The sequence below is a fragment of the Sitophilus oryzae genome, unplaced genomic scaffold, assembly GCF_002938485.1.
Source record: "Sitophilus oryzae breed Bouriz unplaced genomic scaffold, Soryzae_2.0 scaffold_1007_pilon_pilon, whole genome shotgun sequence".
Taxonomy (NCBI): Eukaryota; Metazoa; Arthropoda; class Insecta; order Coleoptera; family Curculionidae; genus Sitophilus; species Sitophilus oryzae.
In genome coordinates this window covers 1382981-1396414 of record NW_022145624.1, presented here as the reverse complement: position 1 = coordinate 1396414, position 13434 = coordinate 1382981, and the positions used below count along the sequence as shown (strand labels likewise).

Below are 13434 nucleotides of genomic sequence, written 5' to 3'. Positions count from 1 at the left end.
AGTGATAATTGAAAAAATTGCAAATTGTTGGTGGCAAGTTCATTTCTTAAAAATTAATCAAGCAGGCATGTATTGACATGATCCAAAAATCAAAATGCTCAGGAGATATGGTTCTGAACGTAAAGCAGTATTTTAGGAAAATTTACACACGAAATTATTGCACAGGGTGTTTTAAAGTTAGGGTAAAAAAACAACTCCTCGATTAACCCTGTATAATATGCCAAGTACTAAAGTTGATAAAAAAAACTGAGTTTGCGAATTAAAGTTGATATAATTATATACAGCTTGCTAAAAAATTCACGAAAATAAAGCCAAAAATAACAAAAAAAGAACACTTTAAAAACTTAACAAGAAATTTCTCTGTTGCCTTTTTTTTATGCATCTGAGTGTATATTTATTTTTCTGATAACATTTGTTTTTTTTTCAGATTTCTGGCCATTTGGTGGCCTCTCAAATGCCAAATCACCAAGCGCCGCGCCCGTCTCATGATCGCCCTCATCTGGAGCGTCTCTCTGACGGCCACCATCCCCTGGGCACTCTACTTCGACCTAGTGGTCATCTTCACCGACGCTCCAGACGTCCAACTCTGCCTGGAAGTCTGGCCAGAACCCATGAACGGGTCCCTCTACTTCCTCGTTGCCAACCTCCTTTTCTGCTACATCTTGCCCATGATCCTCATCACCATGTGCTACGTGCTCATCTACGTCAAGGTCTGGAAAAGGCACATTCCCACAGATACCCGTGATGCTCAAATAGAAAGGTTACAGCAAAAATCCAAGGTAAAGGTGGTGAAAATGTTGGTAGCGGTTGTGATTTTGTTTGTGATCTCTTGGTTACCACTTTACGCGATCTTTGCAAGGATTAAACTAGGTGGAGAGATAGCTCCATGGGAGGAGGAGCTACTCCCTGTAGCTACACCGATAGCTCAATGGTTGGGAGCTTCGAATTCTTGCATCAATCCCATTCTGTATGCTTTTTTCAATAAAAAATTCCGTAAAGGATTCGCAGCAGTGTTGAAGAGTAGGCGTTGTTGCGGCAGATTACGTCACTACGAAACAGTCGCCGTTACAACAGCCTCCTCATCAGCCAGCGTAAGAAAATCATCTCATTTCTACAATAACAACTCCTCAACCAAGAAACTCACAGCCACCCCCGATGCTCTAGCCGTTTCCTACATTTGTAACAACAGCGGTGCTTAGAGAACCGCAGCTTTACCTTAACCCCTGTTTAACTGGTTGAAGAAATAATTTTTAAAAAGGATTTTAAAGGAGGTAAACCTAAGATGGAGTTTAGGAGAGATTTTTACGAAAGGTTTTTAGATAGGGATGAGGGAAATTGAATAGGACCGTGTTTTTTTGGGTCTGAGTCTAATACTGCATCACCTTAGCGTGTCTTAAGAGTATTTTTTTAGATGGAGAGTTGTTATTTTGATACCCCGACGATTAGATGATATATTACGCTTAAAAACTCACAATGTTTCTAAAAATTAAGTAGAAAAACTCACAATTTTGACCTATATTCTCCTTTTTCTATAATAAAAATAAATAAGGAGATCCTTTTGGTTCTATTTAGATGTCCTTAGATGATGCTTTCAATAAAATATAACTTTGTTAGGTTTAAAAAGAGAAAAAAACAAAGCAGATGTCTGTATACGCTTTGAAATAGTTATTACCAGTTATTACCGAACTATTACCTTACCCAGATAGAGGCAAACGCAATAAAACCAATAATATTTCTGATAGAATTTAAGATAAAGTTACGATTCTTGATAAAATGGCGAAGGATTTTATTTAAAAAATTTCAAATTACATATCTTAGGATTTTTAAGCCTAAAAAATTCAAGCTTAAATATTTTTAGCTCTTTTATATACAAATTTTATGGGAATCTGGCTTGTTTTCAATCTAAAAAGGTTCTTTATACGTAATCGCCGAAAATAATAAAAAATTTAAGACTTTTTCGTAGATCTGGCAACGATTTGACGTCTTTTTAATAACGTCGCTGCTGTAATTACGTATTTTAACGTACAATAAACGTAGTTTTAAAAACAGTATAAACTTTTTTGTACTGTGATGGTTTTAGGGTATATAAATCTGGTATCCAGTGCCGTACTGATCTCATATATAAATGTGAGGTAAAAAAATAACTGTCACTGCCTCGAACCTTTGAACAAGAAGGTTTTAACCGCATCAAAAAAATATAAGATAACTAATAAATAGGATTATTTTTAATATTTAAGAAATGGTCGGCACGGCACTGCCTTTAATTATAAGAAAATAGGTAAAATATATTGTTGGACACAATAAGAAGAACTTGTAACGAGTTTATTGGGTTGTGTTGTGTGTAACTCACTGTTTTAGACATTGGTAATTTTAAGAAAGTCGACCTAAGATAGAGAAACTATAATATTAATCGAATAAAAACATATTTGTCTAGTATTTTACTAAAAAAAAAGATAGTTTTTACAATAAATAATAACGTTTTAAGCATTTTTTTAGTATATTTCCTATTAAAAACAACTTTTATGGGAACAAAAAACGAAAAAAATGGTTCTATATGTATTTTATTTTTATTAATTTTAACTACACTACTAATAGGGATAATAAAGAAAAGTTGTACATCTTTAAAACGATGTTCAAATTATAATATAGCTTATACTATGTACCTACTTAAATGGCAATGATGGCAGAAATACAACACATCGTTATGCAACACCTATAATTTATTTAACTTTAACTAGTATTTCAATGTTTCAGAAATAAAACGGTACTGTGTACCGTGAAGCTGTTAAACAATAAATTTTAAAATACAAAAATCAAAGAAAATACTGTTTTTTATTAGTAGATATTACCTATTTTCTTTGGTCATTTCAGTTTATTTATATTATTATTTTAATTGAATTATATTTTTTTATATTTTCTAGTTACATATTTCGCTCATAGATGGCGCAGAAATAAATTAAAAATTTCTTGTGGCGCCATCTCTTCATTATTTTCTGAACTACGGATAAAATAGTTTAGGAAGCTACTCATAGATGGGGCTGCAGTATTTTAAAAAAGAAAACTGTAATTTGTATACCGCGACATCTATGTGACAATGACAAAACTACATCGGAAATATGAAAATAGAAAACTGTAATTCATATTTTGCTGCCATCTAGACTAAAATAGCTAGACTATCACTGCTAATGACGATAGGTATCTATTTTTTGGAAGGTCGGGTACCTGTAGCTCCATCTTTTTGAATTTATAGCAACTACAATTTTTTTTGTTTTTTGACCCGCTAAAATTTTAAATTGAAAAATTCTAAAAGGTTTAAAATATTATTTAATGCATAAAAAGTTTTCTAAAATTAATTTTATTGTAATTTTGATTGAATTATTCAAACATCTGACGAAATAAGGAATATTTTATCAAAGTAATTAATTTAATATAAAACTTCCTGCTTTCATTTTATAATAATTTTTACTGTAATAAAACTATTTTTTCACGAAGTAAGTTAATTAGAAGGTGCTAAGATTTATTAAGTAATTATTTATTATGAAATTGCAAAGTGAAAGTGATTTTGTCCATAAGAATTTAAATGTGCATTATTATTTCCTTAACCTTAATTTTATTTGTTATTTACTGTTTTTAAAAAGTTCAACAACCATTAGCACAGGTATACTTCAGTATTAAAAATTTGGTAAATGCAAAGGTCAATATTTTAATGAGAAATTTACACCTACATTTACGTATAAGTACTTGAAAACTGGTAAAAATGGTCAATCCAACTGAAAATGGTATAATTATTTTTGTGAGATTTTTATTACTTATATTAATATGTTTTAACAACTTTAGAATCTGAAGAACGAAGATATCACAGGCAAAAAGAAGATATTTGTAATATCTTATTTGAAATGTTCCTAGTTTTACGCTTCTGTTTCGATTTGCTCATTGACAAAATATTTGGATTTTGCTACAAATTAGACAAAATAACGAAAATAGTAACCAAAGTCTCCAATCCTATTGTACTAGAAAGTGCTACAACTCTAGCCAGAAAAATTCAAAAACGAGAGCTCACATCTGAGGAAATTGTTCAGGCATTCATTGACAGAATCAAAGAGGTCAACACCATTACAAATTCTATTGTCGATGAACGGTTTGAAGAAGCTTTGAAAGAAGCTAAACAAATTGATTTAGATATCGCTTCAGGCACTATTTTAGAAGTGGATTTTAGAGAAAAACCTTTTCTAGGTATTCCATTTACAACCAAAGAATCTGTAGCTTGCAAAGACCTAGCTTTTACTTTTGGCTTGAAAAAACGCAAAGGTCGTAAGGCAACTTTCGACGCAGATTGTGTAGAACTATTAAAAAAAGCTGGAGGTATTCTTTTGGGGGTATCTAACATACCTCAGTTGAATTTATGGCAAGAAACACACAATCCGGTGTATGGAATTACAAACAACCCTTATGATTCTTCCAGAAATGTTGGAGGCTCTTCAGGGGGTGAATCTAGTATTATAGCAGCTTGTGGGTCACCTTTGGGCATCGGTAATTTAAAAGAAAATAACTCAGAAAGGTAGTTTTTTAATATTATTTTTATTAAATACAGGTACAGATATCGGCGGATCTCTGAGAATACCTTCCTTCATGTGTGGAATTTTTGGACACAAAACAACATGCAATGTAGTTCCAATTAAAGGTTTTTTTATTATTAAAAGTTATTATTTTTGGGAAAAATATGTCTCTTTTCTAGGCTTGACATTCCGTACAGGGTTGGAAAAAGACACAATGGTTGTGGCAGGTCCTATGGTGAAATACGCAGAAGATCTGATTCCATTTCTCAAAGTACTGGCTGGTACTAATGTGGAGAAGTTACACCTTGATAAACCAGTACCTGTACAAAAATTAAAAGTGTATTATGTTACTAATCCTAAAGATCCCTTCATTAGTCCCTTTAGAGATGAAATGAAGTTAATTTTTAAAAGGTATGTGTATAATTTTTTAAAAATATATATTATAAAGTACCTACTTTATAGGACAGTGAATCATTTTAAAGAAATTTGTGATATAAAACCAGAAGGATTACACTTTGAGGATTTAAAGTATACAACAAAACTGTGGAAATATTGGATGAGCCAGGAAGGCTCCAATTTTAAAAATGATATTAATGACAGGCAAGGAGAAGTATGTTACGTACTTTTATACTCTATTTTTGGTCTGAAATATTTATTTTCAAGGTAAATGTGATTTGGGAAGCTCTAAAACACTTCACTTTCGGAGGTGACTACACTACAGCGACAATATTCAACCTGATCAACAGTTTAATGAAAAAAGTTGATGAAAAATGGGCAATAGAAACAACAAACACTTTAAAAGAGGCTCTCCTGGTAAAATATTTATATATACACTATTTAAACACTTAATTTTACATGTTTTTAGACTAAATTAGATGAAAACAGTGTCCTTATATATCCATCAGCTCCCTTTCCAGCAAGCTACCACCATACCGCTTTATTGAGACCGTATAACTTTAATCTGTTTGCTATATGGAACGTACTGAAATTTCCGGTTACCCAGGTTCCTATGGGGCTTGGAAAAGAGGGCCTGCCTTTGGGAATTCAAGTAGTGGCGGCCCCATATCAAGATAGACTATGTATTGCAGTTGCGAAAGAGCTTGAACGACAGTTTGGTGGTTATGTGGTCCCTGTACCTGTATAAATAATGTTTTTTTATAAGCTTTTTTACTTTTTTATGATGAATTCTACATGTTTCCGTTGAAAGCGGTGAAGGTTAATAAGTATTTATATATAATTTTTTAAATAAAGTAAAAATATCGAGCGAAAAATAACAGCAACTTGAACATTTTTCAAATTTCAAAAATAAATATTACAGGTTTATGTTACCATGTTTAATTCCTGTAGTCTGTCCATTCTTTAAGAGGTGGCGCCACAAAATTAAAATATGTTGCGCCACCATTACAACAAATCTGTAACTAAAAAAAATTAACGTCAACATTGTCAACATTTTTTATGGTTAGGAAAACATTTAAACAAGAAAGTGCAATATTTAATCGAAAAAAAGATTATTTTGATTGGTGAATTGAATTAAATTACTTATAGAAACTATGGCTACATATTCCGGAGCTCCTCCTGTATTGCAATGGAGTCCAGACAAGAAATTCAGCGACCGAGAGAGGTATTATATCATCACGCATATGTTGAACGATATTTTTGTGTTTTTTGGGTAAATATACCAGAGTTATTGTATGTTTTTCGTGTTTTTAGGTGGATTTGTATCTATCCCGCTTACATAAACAGCAAAAAATCAATCGCCGAGGGTAGGAGGATAGCAAAAAGTAGGGCAGTTGAAAATCCAACTTATCAGGAGATACGAGATGTTTTAGTTGCTTCAGGTTTAAATGTAAGTGTTTTTTAAAGTTTTTTGACCATATAAAGATGATATTCGTGTAAGGTTGGCGTTGAAAACAAGCAATACAGCCGGGAACGCAGTAAAGAACTTCTATACAGGGGTAGAATCAGGGTACAGTTAAAACACGACGATGGTTCACTCTACAACTCCTCATTTCCTACCAGAGACAGTGTATTGTTGCATTTGGGTGACATGATACCGAAACTGAAGACCCGACTGAGCAAACCTTCTGGCGAACAGCAACCGCAGAGCAGTCAGGGTAAAGGTAAAGGCAAGGGAAAAGGCAGGAGATAAGGTATTTTGACATTTGTTTATATGTATTTGTTAATATAATGTTCAAAAGAAACGGTTTTTGTTTTTAAAGATACCTTAATATACCTAGTTTTTAACTGACATTCAGTGTCACTGTATTTATGGTAAACTGAGTCAGTAAAAAACATTTTCAGATCCTAGGTGTACTAAAAAGTAATATTTTTTTAGTTTAAGATAATTTATAACCTCGATTTTTTCCAAAATTACTAAAAAGTTAAGAAGAATTAATATAATTATGTATTAATGTTTTACTGTGTTCAAAATTTCAAATATATTGTGAAACAAGGGTTTTTTTCATTACTAATTTTGGAGTTAAAGTCAGGGTTACTTTCTAAAATATTTTACTAGGAATTAAGTTATTTATATGTATATTTGTTATACAGGATGTCAATGAATAAGTGTGAAAAAATCGGGAGGTGAATGCTTTTTAAGAAATATATGTGTTTTATTTATTATTCATATTATACAATCTTAATTTTTCGTGTTTATTTACAAGGATATTTGTTTAAATATAGGGTGAAACATTCATAATAATATAAACGAATTTTCTAAGGCAGAGTGTAATAAATAAATGTTTTTTGAAACACTGAAGAACTAGAACAATTTTTGTTTAATATTAATCATCAGCCAGTCATTTGGACACTTTGTATATGACTTATACAATTATTTATTTTATTTCCAAAAAACAATTTATACAAAAAATTCTCATTTCTAAAAAAGACAGTCACCTGGATTTTTTCAAACTTTTTTATTTTTACATCCTGGGTAAATGTATTTAAAATATTGATATTATGTGATGTCTATAGGCTATTTCTATTTCTATCAACATTTATATCTATTTGAATACCTTCAATTAACACATTTAACAAGTTTTTTCTCTGTTTTTTCCCATATACCTACTGACAAAACGCCAATTATACTATCAATATGAAATTTCACGCGTTTCATGTGACACGCCATGAACCAATATCAAAATCTTTGCTTGTTTTACATTTTTTTTATCGAAAGCACGCCAATAGTGACTTAGCCACTTATAGTCATTATACCGTACGATCGAGAAAAAAAAACAGCGTCACAGTAGCCGTCGAATTGATAATCAATAATAATCTCTTTGGGGTTGAACTCTACATAGATCAAACCAAATAAACTTTTAGTCGCGTGATTAAGCTTGACCGGCACAGCGTTGCCAGCTTTTACGTATTTTCTTTTAATCAAAATATAATGTAGGAAACAAAAATAAATTAATCAAGAATCCAAAAATGAAATAAAATACCGGGTGTTCCATAAGATAAAATATAACTTTGGTATGGTTTTTAGTTCTGAGGCACCCTGTATATTTCAAAATAATTTTAAATTGTGCAGATTGCCTCCCCACATATACCCATAAAATATTTTGTTTCTATATCTTTCCGTTTTCGTATAATCAACCGAGGCGAATGAGGTGCGCCACCCTGTATAAACATCAACAAAACGCACTTTCTTAACAGCACTTATGGGACGTAAAGGGTCATTACTACCGCTTTCCCGTTCAAAATACTCTAATAAGGTTGCGATGAGTTTTTTGCAACGGCTATTAAGCTATTTTGTACATTTGGCGCTAAAAGAGGCTCTAAAAAGAACAATGATCGACTTCAAGGTCTGTTAGTAAAAAATTTAAACTTAAAGTATCACAATAATACAAAACTAAAGTGTTAAACATCTTTTTAGTGTTGAATAATATGCAATTTTTTCACTATTTTCACTGTTCTATAATATAATATATGTCACTGATTTGAAGGGGTCATCAATTATTACAAATAAACTATAAGTGTGCGTGACATGAGCTATTATTTAATGCGTAAGATGGCGGAGTTCCAAACCTGATTTATTTAAAATTCAATTTTCTATTTCATTTTTTTCCGTGAGTTTTTCAGATATTTTATGAGTTATTCTTGTATTCGGGGACAGCAGACGAATTTAACAAAACAGAGATCATTAAAATCTGTCCAGGCGTTCTTGAGTTATAGCAGGTGTAACCAATCAGACTTTGTTTTACTTGTTTAGATTTATTTTGCAAAAAAAAAGTATTTAGAGGACCTTTTTACTTGTTTTTCGAAATTAAACATTAAGATTTGACAAATATTTATGTCAGTTTTAAACAAACGAACTTATAGGGATCGACACGGCAGAAATTATCATAGAAAGTTTTTTCAAAGGTTACCCTGACGCCGGTTTTTTAGATTATACCGCGTTCGGTAAAGCTTTGTCTACACATAAAGTTTTACCGTCTATTTAGTCTGTCAGTTAAAACAAAAGAATGTCTACCGGTGTTGCCAGAAATTTTCGAGCGAATTTCTTCAACAGAGCCTTAAAGAACCTTCAATTCCTTCAACTTCACAAAAAATTCCAGATCTTGCGTAAAATCAGCAAATTTCGTGTTTTTTACATATTTTTTATAATTAGGAGAAAATTTTTAAGAACTTATTTCTGGTAATTTTTGGACACCGATCTATTTAAATAAACTTTTTATTAAAAAAAATAACACGAACAAAAATTCGGAGATAGATACTTGACAGCAGTATTATAAAGTATGTTTCAAAAAATTAATTGCTTACAATATGACTGCTTGAACGGAGAATAATTAATCATGCAAGACGCCATGATCAGCTGACTTGTTAGATGTTTTCCGTTTACCTATTATTTCTTTTCAACCTCAAAAACTTTGGTTTAGTTATGGTATGTGTGTAATAAGACGCATTGAAAGACAAAAATGTGTCTATTCATTTTTTGTTAAATGTTAAAATCTTTCGAATTGCGCACTTTTTGACAGCAGCATTGCTTTAAACTGAGGCATCCTTAATTAAACACCGTTAAAGTCAATAAATAGATGTAGGAAAAACAATAAATATTCCTACTACATATTTTAACAATTTTTATTGTACAAAACTGCCAGGCATCTTCATATTGTCTTCTTTTTGGATAAAAATCCTTCATTTGAAGGAAATCCTTTAATTCTGGCAACACTGTACGGAAATGTCGGTGGACAAGTCCGACTCGCACTTTTTTTTATTCGTCCACACGCAAAGTTTTACTTGATACGTTTTGACTGACCAGTTTAAACGTAAGGTGTAGACCAAGCTTAACACAGATTGATAGTATAATATTTTATGTAAATACACAGTATATATAGCCTCGTTCTTGAAGATAAATAGTCCACGTCAATGAGCAAAGAAACATTTTTGTGAAACTTTTTTTGTTGTCGCACGCCTTAGATAAACAAAAACCATCGGAAAGTTATTTATTGTATATAGGAGCTCTAAAAATTTATTTGTTCTTCGGTATACCGTGCTGACCTCAACTTTTTTGCGTATTTTATTAGGTTTTTTCCTTAAATCTCCTTAGCGTCCGTGAAAATTGGCATCAGTTTACTTTTAAAGGGGATTATATTGTCAAAAATAATACATTCGCCATTTTATTGTTGTATGTGATTCAAGAAAAAAAAATAGTTCACAGGCAGTAAAAATTTTCCGTGTTACAATTTATAGGGTCTTCAGGTTGTAAAAACATGAATGAGGTTATTTTGAAACATGGTTTAGTTCGTGTAAAGCGGGCCGTAGACGACCAGATATGTAGTACAGACTTAACAAACAATTACTACTTACTACTGTAAGCGTTTCTATAGAGAAATCAATAAAAGTTTACGTGTATGTCATCATAGACGGCCAAACTATTATTTGAGAAAGGGTAAATTAAATAAATAAAATTATTTTTTCGAAATTTCGGAGAAACGGTAAGAACTAGAAAAAAAAAGTTCAAATAAAACTTGCAATTATTACATAAAAATACATAAAAATGATCTCTATCCTTTTTCTGTTTGGATCAAAATTAACCGAGATAGGGTGGCTAGAAGCTAGGGGATGATAGAGAAATTTAAAAAATATATAAGTCGCAAAAAAAATTCACATATTTAACATTTTTATTCAATTTGTATGGAAAATTATAAATTACAATTAAGGTTTTTTTTTAAATTCACCCCAAGAAGGGATGAAAAATTAAAATAAAGTGTTTTTTTTCAAATTTCAGAGAAACGGTAAAGACTTTGAAAAAATGTTTCAATAAAAGTTGTCTCCTAGCTTCTTGCCACCCTATCTCGGTTAATTTAAATTTAAGCAAAAAAAATATAGAGACCATTTTTATGTAAAATTGAACGCTCTACAACTTTTATTTGGGCCTTTTTTTCTAGTCCTTACTGTTTCTCCGAAATTTCGAAAAAATTATTTTATTTATTTATTTCACCCCTTCTCTGGGGTGAAATTTAAAAAAAAAATCTTTCACAATTTATTTTTAGATCTTTCAAAGTAAGTATATCAAAAATTCAAGTTTTTATCCAAACTTCGTATTTCGAGGTTTATTTTCTTCATATCCTAGTAAATAAAATCATATTATGAGATTTTTCTTGGTAAGTTTTATTAATTTTTCTAATCGGACTTTTATCATTTTCTATTTTATTCTAAGTTTTTTTTGACTAATTTGAAATTAAATCCACGTTTTGTTTAGTTAAAAGTGCAATTTTCACTGCAGTAAAATGCGAAAACCACCAAATAGTTCGAATCAGCCAACTTGTCTCGTCTCTACTCAATTATTTTGAGCAGGAAAGAGATTATAGCGAGCCCCTTTTGCCCTCAAACTGTGTTAAGCCTCGATTTCCTACTAAACGATGCCTTAAAATAGCGGACGCAATTTGGGGGCCTTTTTTGCCAACGAGTAGAACGGTGGTAAAAGAGATGATAGCAGGTGGTAAAATTTTCTAAAAAAAAACTTATTTTTATAATAACCCTGATTTTATTATAGATAATTTTATAGTCTTCTAGGCATCAAAATACCTTTTTGGTGTACAAGGAATTTTATTTATTTCAACCAGTACCGTCCATACGGGTTTTACATTGAATATTTTTTGGGAAAAAAGTGGTACACCACTGACTTTTCTTAAAATAAAACTTATTTTCAAAATCTCCATTCATTTCTAAACATTTTTTATCTCTTGATATTTTTCGTCCGACCCATAGTTTTTGCTTAAAAAATTAAAGTCATTTTACTTCAGGGCCAAATAATCGGCTAGAAGGAAATTAAGAAATATAACAATTTTTTTTGTATTTTTTTCATGGAAGACGTGTATTAAATATAACATTTTAGATATTTTGAAAAAAATACACGCTGTATCTGAAAAGTTTAATTTTAAAGAAAGATATTTAGGACATATATTCATACGAACTTTTTTGCTTAGAGTAGGTCCTAAAATCACCTCCTTAAATATTAGCATGTCATTAAGGAGCACCCTGTATTATTGTAAAGTAACATTAAAATACGGTGCATTAAAATACTGCAACTTTTCGCTTTGAGTCAGTTCAAATCAAATATAAAACCGTTTTTTTTGAACCGAACGCAAACATTTTTATGATGAAACTTTTATTGATTTTGCTATATGTTCGCTTATTTTCCTGAAACTGGATATTTTGTAAAATTGTACGACTTGATGTACGATAAGTTTTATAGTGTGTGGACCGTTTTAGCAGTTTAATTTGCCAAAACTAGACACATGGGAGCGTTTTATTAGATTTGCAATGTAATTAAGGGCTGTAGGTGTAGCAATAATTTGTTAATTCCCATTTTTAACTAAGGTAATTAAGTACAGAATCATTTAATTTAATAATAACTTTTTAAAACTAAAAAAAATGTTTAGGTAGTTAATTTTTTATAGAATTACCGAGTTAAAAATAAATTGAGACACATTTCTAGGTACCAATACAGAGACTTCATGTTGGATACTTTTAAAAAAATCATTGGATACATTTAGAACTATTTTATTTGTAGTCCAAGAATTTACATAGATTTACATGATATAATTTACTTTGAAAGATCTAAAAACGAAGTGTGAAAGATTTTTTTTAATTCACCCCAAGAAGGGGTGAAATAAATAAATAAAATTATTTTTTCGAAATTTCGTAAGGACTAGAAAAAAAAGTTCCTTATACTTTTTTGGCTGAAATCAAAATTAACCGAGATAGGGTGGCTAGAAATTAGGGGACAGCTTTTATTTAAAACATTTTTTTTCAAAGACCTTACCGTTTCTCTGAAATTTAAAAAAAAACTATTTATATTTTTCACCCCTTCTTGGGGTGAAATACAAAAAAAAAATTAATTGAAATTTATAATTTTTCAAACAAATTGAATAAAAAAGTTAAATATATGAATTTTTCAGCAACTTATAATTTTTTTAAAATTTCTACTATCCTTTAGCTTCTAGCCACCCTATCTCGGTTAATTTTAATTTGAGCAAAAAAAGTATAGAGACCATTTTCATAGAAAATTGTACGTTCTACAACTTTTATTTGAACTTTTTTTTTCTAGTTCTTACGGTTTTTCTAAAATTTCGAAAAAAATAATTTTATTTATTTATTTCACCCCTTCTTAGGGGTGAATTTAAAAAATCTTTCACACTTCGTTTTTAGATTATTCAAAATAACGTAATATATCGAAAATTCAATTTTTTTTACTATTGATTGTATATTTTACGTACACGCGGTGAATGCGAATATAATAAAATATAAAATAATATAATAAAATATAAAAAAATATAAATAAAAAAATAAGCGAATATAACACAGTACGTTGTATACTGTGTTATATTCGCATTCACTGCGTTATTATTTTAATGTATTCATGTTTTTTTAT

The 13434-nt window shown here is 30.5% G+C and overlaps 3 protein-coding genes across 3 annotated transcripts in view; all 3 read left to right on the top strand.

The window, feature by feature from the left end:
- LOC115891752 (neuropeptide SIFamide receptor-like) overlaps positions 1 to 2487 on the top strand; it is a 97544-nt gene extending 95057 nt beyond the window's left edge. The window contains exon 4 of the mRNA XM_030912307.1: positions 428 to 2487. Within this exon, the coding sequence (XP_030768167.1) occupies positions 428 to 1199 (772 nt within the window). The 3' untranslated portion in view covers positions 1200 to 2487. The remainder of the gene's footprint in view (positions 1 to 427) is intronic.
- A 1081-nt stretch (positions 2488 to 3568) lies between these two features.
- Positions 3569 to 5858, top strand: LOC115891746 (fatty-acid amide hydrolase 2-A). Its single transcript, XM_030912297.1, has 7 exons — positions 3569 to 3779; positions 3838 to 4530; positions 4592 to 4681; positions 4736 to 4967; positions 5019 to 5166; positions 5220 to 5369; positions 5422 to 5858. Exons 1-7 carry the CDS (start codon positions 3758 to 3760, stop codon positions 5698 to 5700), a joined length of 1614 nt encoding a protein of 537 aa, XP_030768157.1. The 5' UTR covers positions 3569 to 3757; the 3' UTR covers positions 5701 to 5858.
- A 119-nt stretch (positions 5859 to 5977) lies between these two features.
- On the top strand, positions 5978 to 6757 carry LOC115891773 (signal recognition particle 19 kDa protein). Its single transcript, XM_030912334.1, has 3 exons — positions 5978 to 6177; positions 6267 to 6402; positions 6454 to 6757. Exons 1-3 carry the CDS (start codon positions 6107 to 6109, stop codon positions 6703 to 6705), a joined length of 459 nt encoding a protein of 152 aa, XP_030768194.1. The 5' UTR covers positions 5978 to 6106; the 3' UTR covers positions 6706 to 6757.
- The last annotated feature ends 6677 nt before the right edge of the window (positions 6758 to 13434 follow it).

What these genes read in the sequence shown, in the direction of transcription:
- LOC115891746 (XM_030912297.1), top strand. Translation starts at nt 3,758, where the DNA reads ATGGTCAATCCAACTGAAAATG. An exon ending in ATGAAGTTAATTTTTAAAAG is followed by an intron (nt 4,968 to 5,018) that starts GTATGTGTATAA and finishes CCTACTTTATAG; the next exon opens with GACAGTGAATCATTTTAAAG. An exon ending in CTTTAAAAGAGGCTCTCCTG is followed by an intron (nt 5,370 to 5,421) that starts GTAAAATATTTA and finishes ACATGTTTTTAG; the next exon opens with ACTAAATTAGATGAAAACAG.
- LOC115891773 (XM_030912334.1), top strand. Translation starts at nt 6,107, where the DNA reads ATGGCTACATATTCCGGAGCTCCTCCTGTATTGCAATGGAGTCCAGAC. An exon ending in AAATTCAGCGACCGAGAGAG is followed by an intron (nt 6,178 to 6,266) that starts GTATTATATCAT and finishes TCGTGTTTTTAG; the next exon opens with GTGGATTTGTATCTATCCCG. An exon ending in TAGTTGCTTCAGGTTTAAAT is followed by an intron (nt 6,403 to 6,453) that starts GTAAGTGTTTTT and finishes TATTCGTGTAAG; the next exon opens with GTTGGCGTTGAAAACAAGCA.